Below are 26,082 nucleotides of genomic sequence, written 5' to 3' on the forward strand. Positions count from 1 at the left end.
TATGGGTTCATGTCACGAGGCAGAGGTATGAGTTACAGAGGAAGGGCTGGATTCCAAAACAAGGAGGGTTTCAAAATATGCAGAATAAGAATCAAAATGTACAAGGAGGGTTTAATGACTAGTCAGACAGGCTCTCCCTGTATGTTGGACTTGTAGGATGACAGGGCACATTACGCGCATGTGTGGGAGCCAAGGGAATGTACAGAATGGGCAATTCACAAGAGGGGGGGCATCTTATCCTCCATCATAGAGCTCAAAAGCTAGGGAAGGGTTTGCCCAAGATCAGACAATGTATCAGACACAAGTGCCGCAAATGCAACTGGCATAGCAACCACAGCAGTGGCAAATGAATCTGCCACAAGGGCGGTCGCAGCATGCACCCATGCAGACATAGCAGAATGCAAACACTGGACAATTGTTGACACCTAGGATAGGGGATGTTACCGTAGTGGGAGGGAATCCTTTCACTGGTACAGGGATATGCATGTATCCACAATAGGACCACTCACAGGGCGACTTGATGTGTCAGTACTATCTGTGACACCAGACCCCCAAGAGGAACCAAGGGTTGATGTGACAATAGGAGGCAAATCTTTTTCTTTTTTTGTAGACACTGGGGCTACTTGTTCATGTATACGAGAAGGAAAATATCCAATATCGGGGAAATGCCATGAATGCTCAGGGGTTCTCTGGAGCTACATGTCGAGATCCTTTTAGTGATGAATTACCAGTCTGTATAGGAGAGTGTGATATGTCTGTTCCGATATTGTATTCATGGCACACAGCAGGTATTATTTTGGGAAGAGATTTGATGACAAAACTTAACATGACGATTTCATTTACTGACAAAGGTATTGTGTGTTCTACTCCTGCCATACACTATTTAAACATGGGCGAATTTATATTGGCGTTCATAGGACAAGTGGCTCTACGAGGTGTTCCAATCGAGCCAGAGGTTTTCCTTTATGGGGTGAGCATTCTATTAACGTGACTACCTGGCTTAGTGGGGAAGACTATGAAAATACCCGACAAATTCTTGTTCAGACCACAGATACGTATGGACGAAGAGGGGGCACAGACTATCCCTTTAGAATGAGATGCAGCCATAGTACAAGGGGAAATGGCAATGCTTGAAGGAACAGATGACAAGGGCAGACCAATTGTGGCAATGATAGATCTTGAAGAAGGGTGTATATTGATTGATATTACTGACAATTACATGTTTAGAGATGACCCAACAGACGATGAAGTAGTGTTTCACATGAGCATCTCTTACTAGATAAGGAAGGATAGAGAAAAGGGAAGTCCCGCAGCGAATGGCGATAATGTGCCAGCGTCCAACATTTTTTGAGGTAGACTTGGAAAAAGCGCTAAGCGTCCTATGGATTAGAGGCCCCTATGACGTAGGTCTGTTTAAAGGGGGTAGGGGAAGTTGAAATAAAGTTGAAGTCAGGAGCAATTTTACCTCAAGCAAAACAGTACCCCATGTCTCGAGAGACTGATGAGGGTATATTCAAGACCATTCCAGCACTGATGGAACAGGGCATTCTACTACCGTCAGAATCGTTGTGTAACACCGCTGTGTACCCTGCGAAAAAATCAAAGGGAGGGTCATGGAGATTCATACAAGATAATGAGACTGATTAACCAGATTGTAGATGCATAATTCCCTTTAGTTCCTAACCCAACGAGGATACTATGCAGTATGCTGGTGGAAGCACAATATTTCACAGTGATTGATTTGTAAAATGCATTTTTTTCAATCCTGTTGCACAAGGACTCACAAGACTTGACTTCATTTATGTTCCGACAGACTCGTCTGAAACGTACTAGGCTGCCCCAAGGGTACTGTGAGTCCCCATCAATCTTTAATAGAGTCCTACAGATGAACCTAGGCAATATTGATGTGAAAAGTTCTGTGATACAGTACGTAGATGACATTTTAATCTGTAGTATGTCAGAAGAGGAATGAAGGCAAGATTCGATTCAGTTGATGACTAGCCTAGCAGATGAGGGATACAAGGTAGACAAAGAAAGATTACAGTATTGTTAAGAAGAGGTGTTCTACATAGGGCAGTTGATGTCACATGAGGAATAAAGGTGACACCTGAAAGAGCTGAGGCGATTATGAAAACTGCAAAACCACCTGCAGTGAAACAGATGCAACAGTTTCTGAGCTTATGTAATTGTTAAAGCCTGGGTGTTTGATTACAGTTCGTACATGAGACCCCTTTTGCAAGCTTTATAAAAGGCACAAGTAGATAAGGTAGTGAACCCAGCCACGTTTGTAGCTGAGCCAGTGGCACAGAATGACCATGTGCATGACTGTGCAAATTATATTGAATTTGATGATGATATGATATGAGATTTATAACGCGCCTATACACAAGTGTTTCAAGGCGTGATGAGGCAAGGGAGGGAGAAAAGAGGGAAGACAGAGACAGCAATCTTACTAGGCCAGGTGACATTGAGATTGCGCAAGTGCAGGGGAATGGGGAGGGGGCAGTGCACTACATGGGAGCGGCAGTAAAAATAAATAGAATAAATAAGGCAATGAGTAAAAGTGCGGCCTGCTTGTGGCAAGTGCATGGGTAAGTGCAGACGTCAAGTGCTGGTATGGGGCTGTAGTGATACAGAAAACAGTACCCAAGTGCGGGGGATGTCAGAGAGGCAGTGCAGGGGTGCAACTGGCGGGGGAGGGGACCTGAGCCCGAGATCACAGGGTAGCCAGGTGACCAGTGCAGTTTCAGTTTTAGCTGGGAGTTCAGCAGGGGAGAGGAGGAGAGAAAGCAGAAGCAAAGAACAAAGGGAGGCTGTTCCAGAGGGAGGCCCAGCCGAAGAAAGAGATCTACCACCAAATCATTGCTTGGAGAAGTGACCGACCTGAGGAAGTTGGAGGCGGATGAGTGAAGAGCTCGAGAAGGAAGATATTTAGGAAGAGCGAGTTGAAGTTATTGAGGCCCTAAACCCCAGAAGGCCTTGTGGACAATGCAGAGGGTTTTTAACTGAATCCTCGCAGCCACTGGGAGCCAGTGCAGAGATTTCAGTCCTGGAGAGATATGATTCCTGTGCTTGAGGCCAAGGACAAGTCTCACAGTCCTGTTCTGGATGAGTTGCAGAGGGCGGAGAGTAGAAGCAGGCAGGTTCAGCAACAGGCTGTTGCAGTAATCCAGCCTAGAGAGAACAAGAGCTCTGGAGACAGTGAGCCTCTGCGGGAACTAGAGGAAAGGAAGAATACCTCTGAGGAGGTGCAGCTGGTAGTGTGACTTCTCAGAGACATCAGAAATGTGAGTAGAGAAGGAGAGTGTGGTGTTGAAGCTGACCCCAAGGTTTTTAGCCTCACAGGTGAAAGCAGGAAGAGGGCCAAGAGAGGCCAGCCAGAGAGTGACAGGAAAGCAGGGAGCAGGTGTGCCGATGAAGAGAATCGCGGTCTTGCTGGCATTAAGGCAGAGATCATTGGTGGCACACCACTCCTGGATAGCAGTCAGTCAGAGATGAGGGAAGGAGAAGTGGCGGAAGGGAGCCTGAAAATTAGTTGTCATCCGCATAGCACTGAAAGTAGGGGCAGAGAGTGGCAATGCGGCGGGCAAGGAGTGCCAGGTATTGGTTGAACAGCCAGGGAGAGAGAGGTTAGACCCCTGGGAAACACCACAGGTAGAGATAGAAGAGAGGAAGGGCCCAAGTTGGACCTGGGAGGGTGGAAAGAGGTCAGCCAAGCCTGGGCGTGATCGGTGATACCCAGGTATCATGGTGACGGTTGTGCAGGATGGCATGGTTGACAGTGTCAGAGGCAGAAGAGAGATCAAATAAGAGGAGGAAACAGGTTGTGTTGGAATCCAGGTTGGAGAGTAGGTCTTTCTGGATGTTGAGAAGAGCAGTTTCTGTGTTTCTGGCAGCTCTGAAGCCAGACTGATGGTCATAGAGACAACCAACAGATTCAGTGTGAAGATTAAGCTGGGAGATGGCTAGTTTTTCCTGAAGTTTTCCCAGGAAAGGTGTGATGGAGATTGGGCGATAGTTAGCTGGGCAGGAGGGGTCGACTGTGGGTTTCCTAAGAAGGTGCACAAGGGAGTGCTTCAGGGGGGAAGGGAAGACTCCTGTGACGAAGGAGTGGTTGCAGAAGTCAGCCAGAACAGGGGCCTAGGTTTCAATGTGGTTCTTGATGGTTTTGGAGGAACAGGGGTGAACCTGGGTGCTTGTGCTTGTTGGGCTCCTGGGGTCATGTTCCATTGCAGTATCATAGCCTGCTCTGTCTGTGCTTTCTGCGTTTGTACTTGTTGTGCTTGCATGAGTAGTTGCTGTGGTTGCCCTTGTGATACTTGCATGTGCAGAGGCACTGGCTGTATTTGTTGTGGTTTTGGCGCATATGTCTGAGCCTGTGTTTGATCTTGGGCATAATATACCTGTGGTTATATATTATATTGCTGCATAACCCAAACCCCCTCTTGGAGCTTGCCAATTCTGTTGCATGCCTCCTCTGCTTCTTTCATGTTCTAGCTATGTGTCCTATTCTTGCAATTCCAGCATTTGTGCGGCTGGCCATCATTAAATCCTCCTCTTCCCCGAGGGTTTTGAAATCCACCTTGTTCTACTCCTCTGGGCCCATTCCCTCTTCCCCTTGGCCAAACCTTGTACCCACTCTCATCTGTGGGATACCCTGCGTTATTTTGCTACCCTGACTGCATCTCATGTGTCACCCCTCCTTCAATACTACTCCTTCTATGGCTATGTTTGACAACTTTTTCGGAACTAACTTTGTTTCCTCCTGCTTTCTATTCTCTGCTTTTTTATTCTTCTTTTACATTAATCAGCAGTGATGCACGATTGTCAACTGTATTTCCGGCCATGGCTTCATTTCTATTCCCAGCTGTTTCTACAATTGCTCTTGCACTGGCACAGGCAGTCCTTGACACAAAATATGGTAAAATGATGCTACCGTTTTATCTCACGGTTCACGTGTCTCCTGACGCCATCCATCTTGAGTATCTTGAATATAAGCAACAGTGTCTTCACCCTTCCCCATTTTCCTCATCATAATCGCACCCGTGTCTGAGCGTCCACCATACGTCTGCTGTGAAATTTTTAAATGGCGCTTCCAACGTGTGTCGTGTTTTGTGCAATCACACCTGCGTATCCTGCTCGTTCTCAAATGTTGTTGGCTCTCTCCTCTGATAGCTGCTAGTAAGCCTTTTACGTCACCTCTAGCTAGCATCATTCCTGATGTCATTCTATCTAACTAATGAATCAATTTTCCCGCACCAGAAGTCAAACTTCAAACTCAGCAATGTACATCTTTAATTGTCTTTATGCATCTGTTGCCACAGTGTATATGTTTGTTGTCCTGCCCCCTTCTCCAATAATGGAATTGTGAAAATCCCAGCCCATAATCATTCTTGCCTACACTCCTTGTCTTCCAGGCGGGGTTAGTCTCACCCGTTTGTCTTAATCTGTTTACATATGGTGGGGGTATATCCCCTGTAGTGCGCAATCGTGCTTGTGGTCACTCAGTATATGTCGGTTTTGGTGCTTTTTTCTTTGGGGTCCTCCAGATATGACAATTGTACCCCTTTTTCTACACTTGATTCTCTTAAAAGCCTGCATGCACCCTCTCTTTGCGCTCTCGTTCTCCTCCCTTTCTTCGTCTGACGCCCCAACTCGTATCGCTGTTATCCCTCTCAGCATCATCAAGATCTAATCTGTTTAAAGACAACGTTACATACTCGTCTGTTATGCCGTCATCTAACCTACTCTCAGTTCCCCTTAATAGAGATCTGCATTCTCTCGGGTCTTACGTCTGTCTTTATCCCTTATTTACCTATACAAATTCCCAAGTCTTTTCGATATATCTTTTGTGTTCTGCCCATCAGCCCATGCTGATCTCTGCATTCCTTGCAGCTCTCTACGGGGCTGTTGTGAACCTCTATCTTCCTCCAGTTATTCTCGTGCATTAATCGGCATTATGCTCCTATGACGTACATATTCTATCTTGTCATCTTTTAATCCCCTACTCCTGTTCATTTCTTCTTTTCTTCTCATCTCACTCAATTCATCTTGCTCTCGCCTTCTTTGCAACCTACATACTTTCATTCTTTGAGCTTCTATCTTTTCTTGTTTCTTCTCTTCTAATCTTTCCTTTTCTTTCCTTTCCTCATCTTCTTCATTCTTCCCTTTGCTTACATTCATTTTCCCTCTCTTCTTTGTATGCTCTTTCTTCTTTCTTTTCCCGCTCTTCTTTCCTCTTTCCCTAACCCCATTGATGCCTTTATCATCTAGCTGAAGTAATTTGTCCTGCCATCCATTCATTTTGTACTATCATTATTCCCTTAGCCTTATCCTTTTTCCTTCTGTTTCTATGCTTCTTACTCTATCTCCATTTGTCTGTCTTGCCAGTCTTGTCTCTCATCACGCTGTTTACTTTCATTGCGTGTTGATATATCTTTGCGTTCTCTGCTTTTGCTCTCTTATGCATTATCCTTGCTTCTATAAACGGGGGGCGCATATGTTGGATTAACATACCCTGCTGCTATTAATTCCTTTAAAGGGTAAAAATCCATCTCTGTGTCTACGCTCTTATCTTCAGGAGGGGAAAGGGGAGCCAAAGGTATTTTATGCTCCCCTTCATGTTTATTAAGCTTCCACTCCCTCTTGGCGTGATCTTCTTTCTCACTCTGATACATCTTCCATCATTCTAAAATGAACAGCCTTTTCTGTATCTTTTTTCCCTTATATGTGGCATGCAAATAAGTTGTCATACGCCGCAATATGGTTTTCAACGGCTAACCCTCCCGAGGCCATGGCATGAGCGTCTTATTAGTTGTGCCTCAGACCCATTCCAAATATTTTCTTATCTTCGCTGTATATCTCTGAAATGTCCCACACAGAAGTAAAAGAGGAGTGTCCCAATGATGACGACTCGATTTTGACTGTCAATACTTACCCGTTCTTTTATTTTATTCTTTATTTTATCAAATAAACCACACTGATCAATTGGCTCATGCACCTTCAATCGCTGTTTATAATCCCAAAAGGAAATATTTTAACTGCTTACTTTTTATTTAAAAATCTATGCAATGATATTCTGTTACTCCTTCGTTTACACTTTCTATCAAGTTTTGTTATCTCGTTCTCATATTATTAATTTATTAAGAGTCTCTTCTTTATATATTAATTTCCTTCAATTTTTACCCTCCTGATTGACATAAATCCCTTGGTCCAAATGTTCACCAATCTCCTTAATTTAGTACGATTGTTTCCTATTTATTAGTCTAGACACAACAAAAGCTTTATATTGACATATTTATAACACTACACGTGTGCTTTTTTTCAATTTTACTGCGTACACCTTCATTACTATTTTAGTAAATGTATCCCTTCTCCGTTTCACTCAGTTTCGGAGTTTGATACGCACTCTTCTACTGGCCTTGCCACAAGAATCCAAAATACACCTATTTGTAGTCTTTACTTCAGTGCGTACCCTTCTGCCCCTTTTGAACTAGGAATCGATGTATCTACTTCTTCTCTTTATAATCTTCCCAATAAATCCAGTTAATTTTTATACGCATTATTTACAATACAATCTCTCCCTCTATTTTTGCCATCTTCGTTGTTCTACTTACATCCGTGACTCAGCTCGAGTCCCTCAGCATAGACTCTCCCTCACCCGACCAGTTTGCCTCTGCCCACAGGGCACCTGCAGGACCGGACAGGAATGTCATCAAAAGGGGCACCTGCCAACCAAACCTTCTTGCACATGACTTTGCACGCCGATCTCCACAGGAAGCCCTGCGGTCTTCTGGCTAATGGCGGGAACAACCAAGCGTCCAGTGGTCTAGGTCTGGCCTAGGTCGATTAGACCGTAACCATCCTCACCGCTACCAAAATGTGCTCTAGCACCTTGAAGCGTCTTTTGTGGTAGATGGAATTACAAATAATAATGCAACCAAATAATCGGACAGACTCAAGGAATATGGCAAACTACTACTTTATTCTCATTTAATTAAGCAGGGAGAACTGACAGGCATTGGACTGATGCATGCACACTCACACAGTAGCTTAATTACATAGAGGTTTTATACCCTAATATGCGTCATCTGTGACATTCCATGGTGGCAAATTATAAAACCTATTGAGGGAAGGGATATGTTTAAGGGAATGTATCTACATATAGAATACATATGGGCTATTACTTCATTGGCTGCCCCTTATCTGTAGGACACACCTTGAACTACCTCTAAGTACATATAGTACTGATTATAGCAGACAAAATGGCAGTGGATTAGTCTATGCAACATTATATGTTAGGTTGCCCCTTAAACTCACTGATTGGTTGCCATACTATCCCAACCTTGGACTGTCCTGGAACATTCAAGGAAGTGTGGTCACGCCACTATCTTCGTCTAAGGCTCTAATGAATAGCCCTTGTCTTCGACTTCTGAGTCACATGTGAAGTGACCACAAATCTGTCCATTTCAGCCTCTTATTTACTGTTATTTGATTTAATTATGCAGGGTGCTGTTGCTCCTATTGGCCTCTAAAGACTTGCTCACTCTACCTTGCATAGACTTCATACACTTTTAATTGTCCAATACTTTGGCCGTTGCAGATGTTTTCTTCTTCTTTAATCTAAGAGGAATGTCTCATTCGCTCATATCTTATCCTGTTTAATTCCCTGTGTGCCTTGCAATTACTCTCTAAAATAGCATCATTGGTCTTAGGCCAACATAGCCTTCGTGTTTTTGTGCACACAGAGCTTTCCAACCTCTCCTGATTCTGAAACCTTGGTCTTTCTCTGAGGTATCTAGGTTCAATTCGACATGAGCCAGTGCCCATTTCCTATCATGGTTGCCCTTGCCAAGTTATATATTCCTCTATAGCAAGCCTCCATAGGTTTCCTTTCTACCTTCCGTTACTGCCCATTTACAGTTATTGACCAGTAAGTTACTTAATCTTCTTTGTATTCACAATTACTTTAGCCTTAGGTACATGTTTCTCTTGTTACTTTTAAGTATTTTCATATCGTTCCAACATAGGTTTATATATCTTCTTCATGACCTCACTCTGCCCTTGTCGTGTTTCACTTTAACGTTCCATATGTCCATAGATGCGTGCTGACATTCTTCATGCAGCATCTTTCCACGCTTTCAGTGCGACGGTACATTCTGTATTGCTGTCTGATTGCATAACGTCTCTCATACACTCAATGTGATATAAGAACATTACATGGGGACCCATTTATTGCTCTTCTACTATTCCAATATTACAGTGGAGAGGGGGCGGGAACTAGTGTAAGAGCATCCACCTGCTCCTTTACACTCTCAAAAGCAGATCACTTAAAATAGGTCAGCCCCCAGAACTAGCTCTCCAAAATGAACCTTTAGCGATAGGTCTAGTGCTCTCTGCTGACTTCAGTTGCAGTTCGAGCTGATAGTTTGTGTCTCTTGCTCTTACTCACTGTCCGACCGTGCCACCTAGACTACTTCCAGAGGCTCTGTTCGTTGTCCATGGACCCATCTTGCTCACTTCCCAATCCCCATTGTGAGCTCCGGACTCTCCCAGCTCTGAGCCCCACCATCAGATGGCTATGAAACTACTCCTTTAGTGACAATATTTAATTCTTTCACACTCCTCAAGCGAGTCTGCTGAAAAGTAGAATGAGTCTCTTTCTCAGCCCTGGAGCTATGGCTACCACATCTGCCAGGCTCTTGTGCTTCAGCCTATATCCAAGTATGCATACATTGATCATAATTTTTCTGACTAATTACCAATGTTATAAGATATACTTTGAAAATCTAACTAATCCTGTGCAGGTGTAGCCATTATCCTCATCCAGAAAAGTTGCAGTGAGGAAATTGGGGAGTATTCGGAAATGGGCCAACTCACAGGCAGGCTGACTCCTTAGCTGTCTGTGCACAGCCACTGCTGAGCTACTCCAGATCCCACACGTCGGGCCGCCTATAAAAAAGCGCTTGAAGTTCTAGAGGTTGACTTGTACTTGGTGCACTGCTACTATGTAGACAACCGCCACAAGTGAGTTATATTTGTGCATAAAAACATTTCGGAAGAGGTGCTTGACCACAGGTTGGAGTGCTATGGAAATGATACATGACAATGCGAGTAGTCTAGTGGATTTTTCGAAGCTCAGAGAATTATCAGAAGTCCTCTTATGTATTAGAAGGGCTTTCCAAACTCGTTACCTGGACTAGAAAGTGGAGAAGCCAAACAGGGGAGCATATGTTATCTGAACCAAAGTTTAACTTTGCTACTCTCTCTTCAGGAAGAGCGGCTGAGCAGTCAGATTGAACTGAGGAGAGAGTGGGTACTGTTGTGCGCAACAGTTAACACTTGCAACGCTGTTCAATAAAAACAACCACGCATGTAAGTACACAAGTTTCGAGGGGATTGGGTCCTCCGACGTATTCCATATCTATGACAGTCATCACCACAGCGGTGCTGCTTCGGAAAATCTTTCTGCGTCCTGCGTCGATGACATCGATACAGCGTCCTCGAGGACCTTCTCCGACGGCCAACGTCACCAGATGTTATAAGTAGGACGCACGGCGCCCGTAGCCTCACTTTTTGTTTTTTCTGCGAATGTGTTCGCTTCGGAGATCTCGGCACGCCTCAACTCTTTGGAGTTTCTGTTCTTTTAGTTCTTCGAACCTGTTCGTTTTGTGAAGTATTCTCAGGATGTCTTCCTCTTCTTCCACCCCGCGTCCTGGCTTCAAGAAGGATGGGGACTGCGGGTCCAAGATGCCGGTGACGGACTCGCACAACGCCGGCCTCTGGTGCTTCGGGGAGGCCCACGACACGGATGATTGTGTCGACTGCCAGTCGCTTACATCCAAGGCCTTGCGGGAACGTAAGAAGAAGCTGTTGGTCGGTAAGGTGTCCAAGCCCCAGAAGGCGAGGTCCACTGGGCTTTCGACGGACGATTCGTGGGCGACTCTCCGCATCGTAGTCATAAGTCTAGGGGGTCTCGATCCACTCGACGTCGATGCCATTTCACTCGACGCCCTCAACGCCTTTCGAGGCTGTGGTGTCGGAGGTACCCCGTGGCACGGGGGAACCCCCTAGAAAGGCTCTGGCCAAGGCAAAACATGTCTTTCTTCCTTATTCATTGCCCACTTTCCAGCCTATGGAGTATATTTCTGAGGTGGAAGAGGGTTCTGAAGATGGGTTGGTTCCGGACACGGTACCAGATGAGATTCTTTCTGGTCATAGCCAGATTGAGGACTTGCGTCAGTCACTGCATGACTCCAGTGGTCTGGACACCTCTCCGGAGGTGGAGTTCTGTAGGCCTGAGCCTGGCACCCATGGCGAGTGAGTCATCATACCGGCGCCTTATGTCGAGGTTCACGGACTACTTGGGGTGGTCGGCGCCCCCAGTTGATTTTGGGCAGGATGACCTGATGGATATCCTCGACCAAGGTCCACCCACTGACCCGGTACTGCCATTCCATATGGCTCTGCAAAGAAGGGGCGGCTTGGACTGCTCCGGAGAGTCTCCCGGCAGTGGGCAAGTCTTTGCCGCGAAAATACCGCCCAGCCAGTAGTGACCCCTGCTACTTGACCACGCACCCCACTCTGGAGAGTTTGGTGGTGCAGGCGGCTACGGCCCCAGCAAAGGAGGCGTCGTATCCTACCATCCCTCCTGATAGGGACGACAAGCGTTTTGATGGCTGGGCGAAGAAAATGTTTTCTTCAGGGGGTATGGCTCTTCAGGCGGCCAACTCCGTATGTGCCTCGTCACGTTTCACGCACACTCTGTGGAACTGTATTTCCTTAGTGGCTGAACATATTCCCGAAGGGGACGAACGGGATGGTTTTCTTGCTATTCTTCAGGATGGCAAGGATGCCATGTGTGAGTCTGTTCAGTCGGGTTTGGACATGGCAGACTGTGTAAGCCGGTCCATGGCAGCCAGCACCGTGATACACATGTTTGCGTGGTTGAGGAAGTCGGGGTTTGCTCCTGATGTGCAAGCCAGGCTCCTCAACATGCCATTTGATGGTGAACATTTTTTTGGCAGCAAGGCTGACGAGAGCCTTGAGAGGTTGCAGACCTCCAAAGCTGCAGCAAAGTCTTTGGGCGCTGCAGTCCGCCAACCTCCGCCTTTTCGTCCTAGGGGACAGCAGTGGAGGAGAGGTTTCTTTCGTTATTACTCATCCTTTAGTAAAGCGAGAGGAGCTGCAAGTCAAAGGGGCAACCGTAGGAGTGCCAGAGGTGGAAAACAAGGTTCTCCAGCATGGGGTCTGGCATGGATTCACATGCTCATGAATATTCCCCGTCGTCAGGCTGGGAATCCTCGGTAAAGAAAAAACCAGTATCAGTTTCGTTTCTGATCTGTCTTTCGTAGCAATAACCAATCACTGGTCTCTGCGTCATACTGACCACAGCCAATGACTGCCCTCTACCTAAGCACCGCCTCTGGCAGCCATCTTCAGATTTTTACCGCACGTTCATGTGTTGGGATCCTCGTGCTATTGCTCTCGAGCGTTAGTGCTATTTTTTCACGTTTTTTCTCAAAAACTTCGTTTTTTTCGGTCAAAAGAGCCTCAAGCTCCACCGACTCTCCATTCGATCAACGGGGACCCGTGTCGGATTCGTCTGCGCCCCTCAAGGGTGAAGATTTCGTCGAGCTACGCTTTTGGAGGATTCCAGAAGTTTCTCAGGCCCGGACATGGCCCAGGAGAAGGGAAGCTCGACGCCCGGAAAGCTGTTCAGGATCTGCCCTGGATGCCAGCTGCAGAACGTCTTTAAGGAGGACGAACACTCCTTTTGTCTCTACTGCTTACATGAGGACAAGACGCACGTGGAGAAGGACTGTGCGTTTTGCGGCAACATGTCGGAGCGGACCATGAAGGACCGCCATCAACGTCTCGCCAACTGGCTGGAAGGGAAGAGCCCGTCAGATGAGAAGAAGAGGAAGAAATCCGAGCGGTCTTCTAAGACCTTTGAGGACGCCCCGACGACGGGGGTCCAACACAAGGCCAAGCACCGCGAGTCCGCTGGCACCGGGAGCGCCGAACGGTCGGGCTCTACGGGCGCCAGGCAGGGCGCACCCTCCCCGGCACCTTCAGCCACGAGCCAACGCTCTGGGTCGGGTAAGAGGAAGGGCGAGCACCCGGCAAAGCTCCTGGAGAGGCCCCGGTCGAGCTCGAAGGCCCCATCGGAGGGGGAGCGAGGCAGTGTCCCCCCCCTCAAGGATAAGGCGGTGAGCGCACCTAAGGTGGTGAAGGCCTTAATCCATCCGGCCAAGCCCTCTATCGATACTGTCGCGGCGGCCCTGGCTCAGCCTGTGGAGGCTACACCAGTGGTGGCGACCTCGGGGCTCAGAGTCTCCCTGCCACCTCGGAGGGAGTCCTCTTTTGTGCCCATCGATAGGACCCCCGTGAAACCCCCGGTGGGGAAGAAAAAGGGGGGGGCAGGGCGTCGTCGTAGATTCGGCCTCAACCTCGGAGGAAGAGCTGATCGAGGTCTTAAGCCACGGCCTTGGCGTGGAAGAAGACCGGCCCGTCGGGATGGATCCCGACGCAGGTGACGACGACATCGTCGAGGGTACCGACGGGGCCCCTGATCGCCCGTCGGATTCCCCTCTGCCAGCGCCGCAAGGAAACTCGGCGGCCATTTTGTTGGCTATACAGTCCTTATGTTCAGAGATAAGGACGAGACTACCGTTGCCGACGGAGGAACCTCTCCCGTCGGGGGATCCTGAACCGGGACCTTCTGGCGCTCCCCCACCCAAGAAAAGAAGGATTCACCCTCCACCTCCTTTTCAGCCGTCGCGCCCCGTCCAGCCCTCCTCCCCGTCCACCCGAGGGGATGATATGGGGACTGACACGGCAGCGACGGGTACGGACGACGAGGTATACGACGAGGATCTACCGTCGTCACCTCCCACCAAGGCTTCTCCGCCCGACGAGGTTGGGTCGTTCCACTCCATGATCGCCAGGGCATCCAAGCTTTTCCAACTCTGCCCTGAGGAGAAGAAAAAGGAAGGATTCCTTTATCAACGGCGCGAGGCCAAGAGGAAGACGGTCCTCGCGGTGCCTCTACTGGACGACATTTGGGATGAGGGCCTCGCCCTCCTCAAGAACCCTTCCACGACGCCAGCTAGAAGAGACCGGTACGAGAAGAAGTACCGGGTCCCGGACGCGGCCCCCCTGTGCCTCTGGGCGCAGCCTACCCCGGACTCCGTCGTCTCCGCGGCGGCCAGGAAGAAAGCGGGGGGGGGTGCGGCCTCCACATCGACTTCCCCACCGGACGGCGAGGGAAAGAAATTGGACGCTATGGGACGCAGGGTCATCTCGTCGGCAGTGACGACGATTAAAGCGGCCAACGCCTTGGCTATCGTGGCCCGCTACGACAGGGAGCTATGGTACAAACTGGCTCCCCTGCTGGACTTCCGACCCGACGAACTCCAAGTGCCGGAGGTTCGCCAGCAGGTTTCCCCAGGCGAGGAGCATGGGCGATGCTTTCTCGTTCCCCTGGGAGGGCCTGTTCCTCTACGCGTTCCCTCCTTTGCCACTGCTAATCCGGCTCGTCAACCAGCTCAAGAGGTCACGGTGCAGGATGATCCTCGTCGAACCTGCGTGGCCGAGGCAGATATGGTTCCCGGACCTTCTGGACTTATCAGCGTCCCCGCCAATCAAGCTGCCGGTGGACGCGGATCTACTCTCCAGGGAAGGAGGCGCCATCCTCCACCACGACCCGAAATCGCTGAACTTGCAGGCCTGGCTCCTGCAGCGCTAGAGTTTGGAGGATACGACATACCGGCCGACTGCAGAGAGGTTCTTGCAAAGGCCAGGGCGTCCTCGACTCTTAAATGCTACGGACACAAATGGAAGAGGTTCTCTGTCTGGTGCCACGCACAGAAGATTAACCCTCTACAGATTACGGCTCCCCAGGTACTGCCGTACCTGCTGACGCTGGCCAAAGCTGGACTGGCACACGCGTCCATCAAGATTCATCTTGCTGCGATCTCCCGATACACCAGAACCACGGGCCGGACGTCCTTGTGGTCTCATCGTCTGGTGAAAGAGTTCATGAAGGGACTGTTCAGATCGTTCCCGCCGGTGAAGGCTCCGGCCCCGGCGTGGGAGCTCAACGTGGTGCTGACCAAGCTCATGGGACCTCCGTTTGAGCCTCTGCACTTGGCCCCGTTGAAGTTTCTGTCGTGGAAAACAGTGTTTCTTGTGGCCATCACCTCCGCACGACGGGTGGGAGAGATCCAGGCCCTTTCCTGCAAGGCCCCGTACTTGACTTTTCACGACACGAGGGTAGTGCTCAGGACGCACCCCTCCTTCATGCCCAAGGTACCGTCGGACTTCCATCTCAACGAACCCTTGGTGTTGCCTGTGTTCTTCCCGTCGCCTTCGTCGCCGGCTGAGAGGACTTTGCACTCGCTGGATGTGGCTAGAGCGCTGAAGTTCTACGTGGACCGCACGAAGTGTTTTCGGAAGACATCACAACTCTTTGTGAATTTTGGACCTGTCAATCAGGGGAAGGCTCTCTCGAAGGCTTCCATTTCCAGATGGCTCTCCGGCTGTATCATGTACTGTCATCGGTTGGCAAACCGACCGCTGCCTGGCCGTCCGAGAGCCCATTCCACCAGAGCGATCGCAGCCACCACGGCGTTCCTTTCTGGTGTGCCCCTGCTGGACATATGCAGGGCTGCTACGTGGAGGTCGACGCACACCTTCACGAAATTCTACTGCGTCGATCGGGATTCCAGGGAGGAGTCCAGGGTCGGCCAAGCAGTGCTGCGCAACCTGTTCGCCTGAGGTGAGCCTGGCGAGGAGGTAAGGTGCTTAATGTTGGGTTTGATGTAATGCTTAATGTTGAGCCTTTGCCACCTCCCGTGGTTGTGCATGTGTGTACTGCTATGTATTCTTTATTCATGAGCATGTGAATCCATGCCAGACCCCATGCTGGAGAAGGAACAAGTTACTTACCTGTAACTGTTGTTCTCCAGCATGGGTCTGGCATGGATTCACATGCGAACCCTCCCGCCTACCCCTCTGCGGCTCTTCACTTGGTCATACTGCCACTTCACGTGCTTCCAAATCTGAAGATGGCTGCCAGAGGCGGTGCTTAGGTAGAGGGCAGTCATTGGCTGTGGTCAGTATGACGCAGAGACCAGTGATTGGTTGTTGCTACGAAAGACAGATCAGAAACGAAACTGATACTGGTTTTTTCTTTACCGAGGATTCCCAGCCTGACGACGGGGAATATTCATGAGCATGTGAATCCATGCCAGACCCATGCTGGAGAACAACAGTTACAGGTAAGTAACTTGTTCCTACTCGAGGTGCCAAGGCTGCGTGAGCAGTTGCCTCTTTGCCCTCAGGCAACGCCGCAGCCGCTTCTGCTCAGCCATGAGGCCCATGCTTCGCCGGTTGGGGGAAGGCTAGCGCAGCATCTTGTAGAATGGCGTGCCATTACTTCAGATGTGTGGGTTCTGGAGATCATAGCCCACGGCTACTGTCTTCCTTTCCGACAGAGGCCTCACGAAAATCCACCAGGGAATCTCTCTTTGAAGAGTCTGGATCCGCTCCGTGCGCAGGAAATTCAATCCCTGCTGGAGAAAGGTGCCATAGAACTGGTGCCTGTAGCGGAGAGGAACAAGGGATGGTATTCCCCTTATTTTTTGATTTTGAATAAAGACGGGGGATTGAGACCCATCATGGACTTGCGCGTTTTGAACAAACTCCTCAGGAAGGGCAAGTTCAAGATGGTTACTCTCTCTCAAGTCCTCCAGGCCCTTCAACTTCAGGACTGGTTGGTGTCTCTCCACCTCAAGGACGCTTATTTTCATGTGCCGATCCATCCCAAGCACAAGAAGTATCTGAGGTTCGCGGTTGGCGACTCGCACTTTCAGTTTCGGGTCCTGCCGTTCGGATTGACCTCCGCCCGAGGGTTTTCACCAAGCTCATGGTGGTGGTGGCAGCGTATCTCAGGAAAGGGGGATTCACGTCTACCCCTACCTGGACGATCGCTTGATCAGGGCGTGCTCTTCTGAGCAAGTCCTGGATCATCTGTCCATCACCTGCCACTCCCTTCACAGGCTGGGCTTCTCCCTCAACTTCAAGAAGTCCCACTTGACGCCAACTCAGCGGCTCCAGTACATCGGAGCAGTACTCGACACGTCCCTGGGGCAGTGTTTTCCTCCCCAGGTGAGGGCTCACCACATTCAGCAGATGGTGCACAAGTTTCAACATGCCTAGAGTCTCCCAGCGTTCGAGTTTTTGAGGTTGCTCGGCCTCATGGCATCCTGCATTCTTCTGGTGCCAGAGGCCAGGTTGCGGATGAGATCTCTGCAATGGGCGCTCAAGTCCAGTGGTCACAGTCCTCCGGCAGGATGTCGGACCCCATTCAGGTGCCGCCCTCGGTCGCCCAGGACCTTCTGTGGTGGGAAGTGGAAGGCAATCTGATGAGGGGGCTCTGTTTTGGCTACCCTGGCCGGAGGTGACGATCGTGACTGACGCATCCCTCACGGGATGGGGACCGCATGCCAACGAGTTGACAGCGGTCGTTGGTCTCCGTCGGAGTCCAGACTCCATATCAATCTGTTGGAGCTGAGGGCCGTTAGGCTTGCCCTGAAGGCTTTTCTGCCGACTCTGCGAGGAAAGAATGTCCTGATCCTGACAGACAACACAGTGGCCATGCACTACCTCAACAAAAAGGGGGGGTGCAGGGTCACTTCCTCTGTGCAGGGAGGCGATGCAGCTCTGGTTCTGGGCCATCCAGCAGGAAATTTCAATCTCGGCAGTTCGAAGACGAGACGGCGGACGCTCTGAGCAGGCAGAGCACCATCTCTCACGAGTGGGAGCTGGCTCAGGAGATTCTCCTGGAGATCTTTGCCCTTTGGGGGACCCCTCAAGTGGATCTCTTCGCCTCCAATGCCAACCGGAAGTGCGAAAGGTTCTGCACGCAGGAATTTCCTCCAAGAGGAGCCTTAGGAGACGCATTTGTGGTGGAGTGGTCATTCCCACTGCTGTATGCGTTTCCTCCAGTCCCCGTCATCCCGCAAGTGCTGTAGAGGTTACGGAGGTTCGGTTCCCGGATGATCCTCATTGCTCCGGCATGGGCCCGGAGGACGTGGTACCTGACCTTCTCGACTTGTCCATCTGCCCTCCACGTCGTCTTCCCTACCGAGATGATCTGCGCTCACGGGAGGGGGGTCAGGTTCTCCATCCAGAGGTCAGTTCCCTTAACCTTCACGCTTGGCTTCTGAAAGGTTGAGGTATAAGGATTGGAACCTCCCTGAAGGCGTGATGGAGGTGTTGCTTTCGGCCAGACGGCCGGCAACAAAGTCCCTGTACCGTTGCCGTTGGAGAAAGTTCTGCGACTGGTGCAGGTTTCAGAATGTAGATCCTTTTTCATGTGACATTCCTGTCATTCTGTCTATTTTGCTTTCTTTGGCCCACAAGGGCCTGCAAGTGGGTACCGTAAAAGGTTACCTGGTGGCGCTGTCTATATTTAAGCGCGCGTCTGAGGAGTGTTCTTATTTTAAAATCCCTTTAATTTCTCAGTTTCTGAAAGGGCTCACTAATGTGTACCCTCCGTCACCTTTCCAGGTGCCCGGTTGGGATCTGAACCTTGTTCTCAAGTTTCTAATGGGTGCTCCGTTTGAGCCTTTACATTCCTGCCCTTTGAGACTGTTAACTCTTAAAACTGTATTTTTAGTTGCGGTCACTTCCGCTCGCAGAGTGAGTGAGTTACAGGCACTTTCAGTTAAGCCACCCTTCACTGTGTTTCAGAAGGACAGGGTTGTCCTTAGAGATCGTCCTTCCTTTCGTCCAAAGGTAGTGTCGGAATTTCATTTAAGCCAGAAGGTTATTCTTCTGGCATTTTATCCTCCTCCGCATCCTGGTAAGGACGAGGAGAGGCTCTATAGGCTGGATCCTAGGAGAGCTTTAAGCTTTTATATTTCACGCATATCCCGGGTCAGAGTGGACGATCAACTCTTTATTGGTTACGCTGGAAGGCGTTTGGGACAAGCTGTTACTAAGGAGACTTTGTCTCGATAGATCATCTTGGCCATTTCCGAATGTTACCGCTTGGCGGGTAAGTACCCTCCGGTAGGCTTGCGGGCCCATTCTACCAGGGGTATGGCTGCCTCTACTGCCCTGCAGAGGGGTGTTCCTATTCGAAACATCTGTGATGCAGCCACCTGGGCTTCGGTCCATACTTTTGTACGTCACTACTCCCTCGATTCTATCCGTGGGCAGGATTTGGCCTTTGGCAAGGCGGTCCTTTACTCTGCAATTTGATTGGGCATTCTAAATTTGTATATTCTAAATTCTTTTCCCACCTCCTTACGTTGGTACTGCTTTGGGAGTCTGTCATAGATATGGAAAACGTCGGAGGACCCAATCCCCTCGAAGAACAAGTTACACTCTTACCTGGTAACATTCTTTCGATGGAATGGTCCGACGACGTATTCCATATCGCTCCCTCCCTACCTTCCCCGCTACAGAATTTCTTATGCGATTGCAGCTTACGTTTCCACAAGGCTTTGTGTGTCAGACTGGCAGAAGACTGGTGGCACACGTTCTGGGGAGAAAACTACAACTGAGGCTACGGGCGTCGTGCGTCCTTCTTATCACATCGGGTGACGTCGGCCATCGGAGGAGGTCCTCGAGGACGGTGCATCGACGTCATCGACGCAGGACGCAGATGCCGAAAATGTTCCGAAGCAGCACAGCTGTGGTGATTACTGTCATAGATATGGAATACGTCGTCGGACCATACCATCGAAAGAACGTTAGCAGGTAAGAGAGTAACTTGTTTTTCTCTGTGCCAATGAGTCCCTAAATGTAAAGAACTCTAGCAATTCCTCTTGGTAACCACTCCAGATGCCAAATAAGTCATCCATGTATCTGAAAAAGCATTTCAGGGGTTTCTTCTATCTCTCATTGTTGGTAATGTAGGTTTCTTCTAAGTAGGTCATGTATGTGTTGGTGTAACTCGGGGCCATTGCTGCTCCCATTGAGGTGCCTGAAGTCCGTACAAAGTACCTATTCTCGAACATGAAAAAAGTATAACTGAGGACAATCTTCAGCAATTTGAAGATCAATAGTTGCTCAGCTTTACATATTTCATTTGTAGTTAGCAACAACCATTTTCTACAAATGGTGTAGCATGAAGTTTGTTCAAGAAATCATTGGTGTCTTTGATATAAGTCCCAAATGAATGTGTAAGGGGTTGAATAACTTGGTCAATGTATTGCGCCAGTGGTTCTACTAGCCTGCTATTAGCAGCAATTATTGGTCGTCAAGGAGGATTCAATACGTTTTTGTGAACTTTAGGAAGAGTGTAACCCACAGGCATTGATGGGTATACATTTGTCAAAAATGCTTTAGTGCGGTGGGTGATGTAATCATTGGTTTCTGCTTCATCTAACAATGATTTGGTGATATCTCGTACTTGTTCAGTTGGATCACTAAAGATTTCCAGATAGGTTGTCTTGGTCTGCCAACTGGTTTTCTTTTGATGCTTCAACAAGTTCTTCAGGAAAGACAAGTTCAGGATGGTAAATCTTTTGCAGATCCTTCAGGCCCTTCGTCGCCTGGATTGGCTGGTATCATTGCACCTTTAGGATGCTTACTTTCATGTGTCCATATATCAGAAGGACAGAAAATACTTGAGGTTCGCAGTTGGCGATTCTTATGATCAGTTTCAGGTTCTGCCATTCAGGCTCACTTCTGCCCCGAGGGTCTTCACTAAGCTCATGGCACTGGCGGCAGCAAGTCTAAGAAGGGAGAGGATTCACATTTACCCTTACCTGGAGGACTTGTTGATCAGGGCTTGTTCTACAGAACAGTCTGAGTCATCTCAGTCGCACTTCCTCCACAATCTGGGCTTCTCCCTGAACTTCAAAAAGTCCCACTTGACACCTGCTCAAAAGCTTCAATTTTTTGGAGCAGTCCTGGACTCTGCATTCGGGAAAGCCTTGCCACCGAGTTAAGTGCTCAGCATCTCTCGCATATGGTCCACAAATTTCAGAGTGCCCAATATCTCCCCGCCTATGACTTCCTAAGGTTGCTCGGCCTGATGGCATCCTGCATTGTTCTGGTGCCCGAAGCCTGTTTGAGAATGAGATCCCTTCAGTGGGCTCTCAGGTCCCAGTGTTCTCAATTCTCTGGCGGAATGACGGATCTTCTCCAGATCCTGACAATGGTTGCCCAGGATCTCCTGTGGTGGGCCTGCTAAGAGAATTTAATGAAGAGAACCACATATGCCACATCATTACACTCAACAAGGGCCACTTTGTATGCGTCAAGATCCCTGTAACCAAGGTATCCTATGGAGAGCTTCTGGACTGTGTGCGGTCTTCTTGGTTGATTGCTCCAATCTCCAATGTCCAAAATCTCTGCTGAAACAATTACCAAAATTCTCAATTTGTTATTTTCTTGTGAGCAGCTGCATGTAATGTTAAGGTGGTCCCTATTTTGGGTTAAGATCTTAGCTTTGTGATATTTTGGTGGTTGTTCAGGAAACAATACTTCAACTGTCTTGTTTAAAAGACTTCATATCCTTCATCTCTAGCAGCCTGAGCCTTTACAGCTTTTTTCGGCCCATTTTCGCAATGTCAGATATTGAGATGACACAAGATTTCCGCTCAAAATAAACTCTCTGAATCCTAAAACTTCTAACAGGTTGTGCAAAAAAATAAAACGCAGTAATATACCAAACTTAAGAGTCCCCCTAAATTCTTAATCATTGAAAAACGTCTGTAAGGCTTGACATGTGAAACAAACCGCTCGTCAGCTAGATAATATCTCGATAAACTGACTAAATGCATAAAGCAACACCATTGTGTATTGGTTGGTATATTAAAGGTTTTTTGGAGCAGTTCTAATCATTCCTTTGCAGTGATCTCAAATTGTTTTTAGTGTAAATTGAGAATTTAAAAATTATTTTTCTTATAGGAAACTCGGTACATGCCGATAAGAAATTCCTCGACAAATACATGCCTCAATTTATGAAGCATCTTCATTACAGAATAATAGATGTGAGCACTGTGAAGGAGCTGTGCAGGTAACATGACCAGAGATACTGATGCCATGGGTGAGGGGTAATTTGACTTGAGCTCCAATTATTAAAAGTGCATGCCATTATGAAGGAGTATCTTGGGAAATTAGATGTCTAGCAAGTTGGCACAGAAGGTTAAAAAAGCTCATTTTTAGCATGTTTTATCCAAGAGGCTAGACTACCTCTGATGATTGTGTCCTTTGATGTATGCAACCTTTCACCATAACGTTTTATGTCTTTCACTTGCGTATATTGAAAACACGTTAAGGGGTTGTTATGATAGGAATCATAACTGTGCTACTGCCAACGTGACTCGGCAACCACCATGCACTGCCTGGCAAATGTTCTAATACCATTGAAATGTACATAACCAAACTTTGAATCCGAAAAAGATATTTAAAAAAGAGAAACGTTTGTGTGATAGTCCACATAAAACATATACTGTAACAATTGTAAAAATATAGTAGAAGACCTGATTTCCCAACTGAAATAGTGCATAAAGGGTTGTTTTACAGTGGCGATGTCACAGTTATGGTTGCTTTAGGAACTGGCTCATTTTTTGTGTGGGGGGGGGATTTCTTGCACTGCAACCACAAACATCCCTTTAACAAAGTGCATTTCACAAATCTACACCATATTTGGCTTTTTGTTAATTGTATATGCTGCTTGATATCAACTAGAAGTCAGTCGGTTTGCACGAATAACCAGGTATCAAAATCTGTCTTACAGGCGCTGGTATCCTAAGGATTATGAACATGCCCCAAAAAAGAAAGCCTCCCACAGGTCAGCCTTTCGTTTTTTTATGTTACCACATCTAAAATAAATATCTTTATTCTGAATGGATTGTGTCCTCCCACGTATTCCTCATCTTTGATATATGTTATCCAGCATCAGCTGCTTTGGAAAACCGGCATTGGGCGCTGTGCGTCAATGGCGTCGACTCGATGACCCTCGAAGGCCTCCGTCTCGAGGATGATGTCATGGAAGGCAGACATGCTTCTTCACTTTTGTGACAACTTTGTTATTTTGAGAAATCTAAATTTCTTCTTCATCGACACCGATAACCATGAAGAGCGGGTTCAAAAAGTGTTGGGATTGTGGGTCAAAAATGTCTTTGACCGATCCCCATCGAATCTCTTTGTGGTGCCTCAGGGTGGACCATAACACCTTTGACTGCTCCAAGTGCCAGTCTGACTGGAAAGGCCTTGAAGCGACATAAAGGTAAATTAAAGGTAGGTTGAATCCCTAATCTCCTACGCTGATCAAGAAACCTTCGACCAACGAGTTGAGAGGCGACTCTCATCGGAGGAAGAAGGCCAAGCTGTCGAGATCGAGGAGTGGCTCCCAACACTCTTCTTCGTCCTCGAAGAAGTCGAAGAGAAGGTGCCGTAAGTCGCCTTTGTCGACAAATACTTCCCCTGAGAGGGTTTCTTGCCCAACCAAAAAATCCATTTCGGCCAAGTGGGAGGCCTTCAGAGCAGAGATAAAATATTTGAAAAACAAAAGCCTCCAAGCCATGCTCCTACCGTGCCTTAGAAAGAAGCCAGGAAGGAAAGGGCTCAACCTAAATTCTGCATGCCCTCGAACCCGGGACGAGGGGTCGATCCGCATCGAGAGCCGTCAAGGCCTCGATCCAATGAAGTCTCATCGAAGGATCAGTCGAGCCGGAAGCATAATTCAAGGTTGTCGATGCCATCAATACCTTTGACGCCAGCCAAACCCTCGACATCGATGCCTTAGACGCCAGCTGCGCCATCATTGCCAACTGCACCATCGTTGCTGAGTGCCCCAGTAAAATCTACGGTGCCAATGAAGAAAGTTTAGACTCCTCCTCCAGTGCCTAACCCATTATTTGCAAAATCCCTCATTCCTGAGAAAACATATGTACCACTTCCCAGGAACGACTCTTTTAAGCCTCTTTCTTCCATTTATGAAGAGAATGAGCAGTCAGATGAAGAGGCTTCATTTGGCCTACAATTTGGTATGCCAAATGTACCTGAGTGTTTTATTGCAGAGGGGTCAAGGTTGAGGGACCTCTATGACAACCTACAGACTGCACGTGGGGTAGATACCTCACATGAGTTGGAGTTTGGGAGACTAGAGGCTGGGGAGCATGCATAGGCATCCTACAGGCAATTCATGTCTAAGATAGTGGACTACATGGGGTGGAATAGGCCTCCATTGCCATTCGAACAAGATGATCTAACAGACATCTTAGATAAGGGTCCTCAGTCAGATCCCATATTACCATTTCATGCTGCTTTGCAGAAAAGGGTGGTGACGAATTGTGAAACGCCAGAAAACAATCGAGCTCAAATCTGCCAACTCCACATGTGCCCTTGCAGAATTAACGTTCACTCTATGGGACTGCATTTCCAATGGCGGCAGAGCACATTCCCGAGGGGGATGAAAGAGACGGGTTCTTTGCCATAGTTAGAGATGGCAAAGAAGTCATGTGCAAGTCTCTTCAGTCCGGTTTGGATTCTGCTGATAACATCAGTAGAGCCATGGCTACCAGCATCGTTATGCGTAGTTTTGAGTGGTTGCAGAAGTCTGGTTTTGCACAGTATGTGCAGTCCAGACTTCTCAACATGCCCTTTGACGGGTCTCACCTTTATGGCAAGAAGGCTGACTAGAGTCTTGAGAAGATGCAGACCTTGAAGGCGGCAGCCAAATCTTTAGGCGCCGCCATTAGGCAACCTCAGCCTTTTCGTCCTAGTGGACAACATTGGAGGGGCAGATCTTTTCGCTACTCCTCCTCAGTTGGAAGGGTGAGAGGAATGGCCAGTCAAAGGGGCCAAAGAAGATTTCCTTGTGGTAGACGAAGGGGTGCAAAGCCAGCTCAAGCAGCGGCGTCTTTAGCATCTGCTGCTGCATCAGCCACCTCAAAGCCTCTCTGAGGTATTGAGTCACAGTTCACCAGTGGGGGGCAAACTGTCTCAGCATCTAGAAGAATGGCAAGGCATTACTTCAGATGCTTGGGCCTTGGAAACCGTAGCCCACGGTTACTGCCTTCCTTTTATACAGAGACCTCCGAACAATCCACTGTGGAACCACTCTTTGTGTATTCCAGCCCGCTCCTTGTGCAGGAGATTTTAACCCTGCTAGCGAAAGGCGCTATAGAAATGGGGCCTGTAGCGGAGAGGAACAAGGGTTGGTAGTCCTCTTATTTCCTAATGCCCAAGAAGGACAGAGGACTGAGACCCATCTTGGACATGAGATACTTGAACAAGTTCCTCAGGCCGGACAAGTTCAAGATGGTCACACTTTCTCAGATCCTTCAGGCCCTCCAACTCCAGGATTGGTTGGTGTCATTGGACCTTCAGGATGCTTATTTTCATGTGCCAATCCATCTCAAGCACGGAAAATACCTGAGGTTCGCAGTTGGCGGTTTTCACCAAACTGATGGCAGTGGTGCCTGCGAGTCTCAGGACATATGGGGGATTCACGTCTATCCCTACCTCTGGGTGATTGGCTGATCAGGGCACATTCTCCCGAACAAGTCCTGGATCATCTTAACGTCACCTGCCACTCCCTTCACATACTGGGCTTGTCCCTCAATTACAGGAAGTGCCATATGACACCACCTCCAAAAATTCATCTGAGCTGTTCTGGAGACATCCTTGGGAAAGAGCTCACCACTCGAGGTGAGGGCTCAAGACATTCTTCAGATGGTCACCAAATTTCAAAGTGTCCAGTGTCTCCCGGCCTTTGATTTGTTGAGTTTGCTCGGCCTCATGACATCCTTCATTTTTCTGGTGCCAGAGGCCCGCCTGAGAATGAGATCCCTTCAATGGGCTCTAAGAACTCAATGGTCCCAGTTCTCAGGAAAGATGTCGGACCTAATTCAGGTTCCAAACAGGGTTGCACTGGATCTTCTGTGGTGGGCATGCAAGGACAACATTCTGAAGGGAGAACAATTTTGGCAACCATGGCCAGAGATAACAGTAGTAATGGACGCCTCACTCAAGGGGTGGGGAGCCAACACCAACGATCTGACAGTCAGCGGTCGTTGGTCTCCATCGGAGTCCAAACTACATATCAAT

General features: G+C 48.4%; 1 protein-coding gene across 1 annotated transcript in view; it reads left to right on the top strand.

Moving 5' to 3' along the window:
* Nucleotides 1–26,082, top strand: part of REXO2 (RNA exonuclease 2) — a 466,300-nt gene that overhangs the window by 314,650 nt on the left and 125,568 nt on the right. The window contains exons 5-6 of the mRNA XM_069614529.1: nucleotides 21,934–22,042; nucleotides 22,766–22,819. Coding sequence (XP_069470630.1) covers nucleotides 21,934–22,042; nucleotides 22,766–22,819 — 163 coding nt within the window. The remainder of the gene's footprint in view (nucleotides 1–21,933; nucleotides 22,043–22,765; nucleotides 22,820–26,082) is intronic.

Source organism: Ambystoma mexicanum, chromosome 9 (assembly GCF_040938575.1).
Source record: "Ambystoma mexicanum isolate Mex_15411 chromosome 9, UKY_AmexF1_1, whole genome shotgun sequence".
NCBI classification, from domain to species: Eukaryota; Metazoa; Chordata; class Amphibia; order Caudata; family Ambystomatidae; genus Ambystoma; species Ambystoma mexicanum.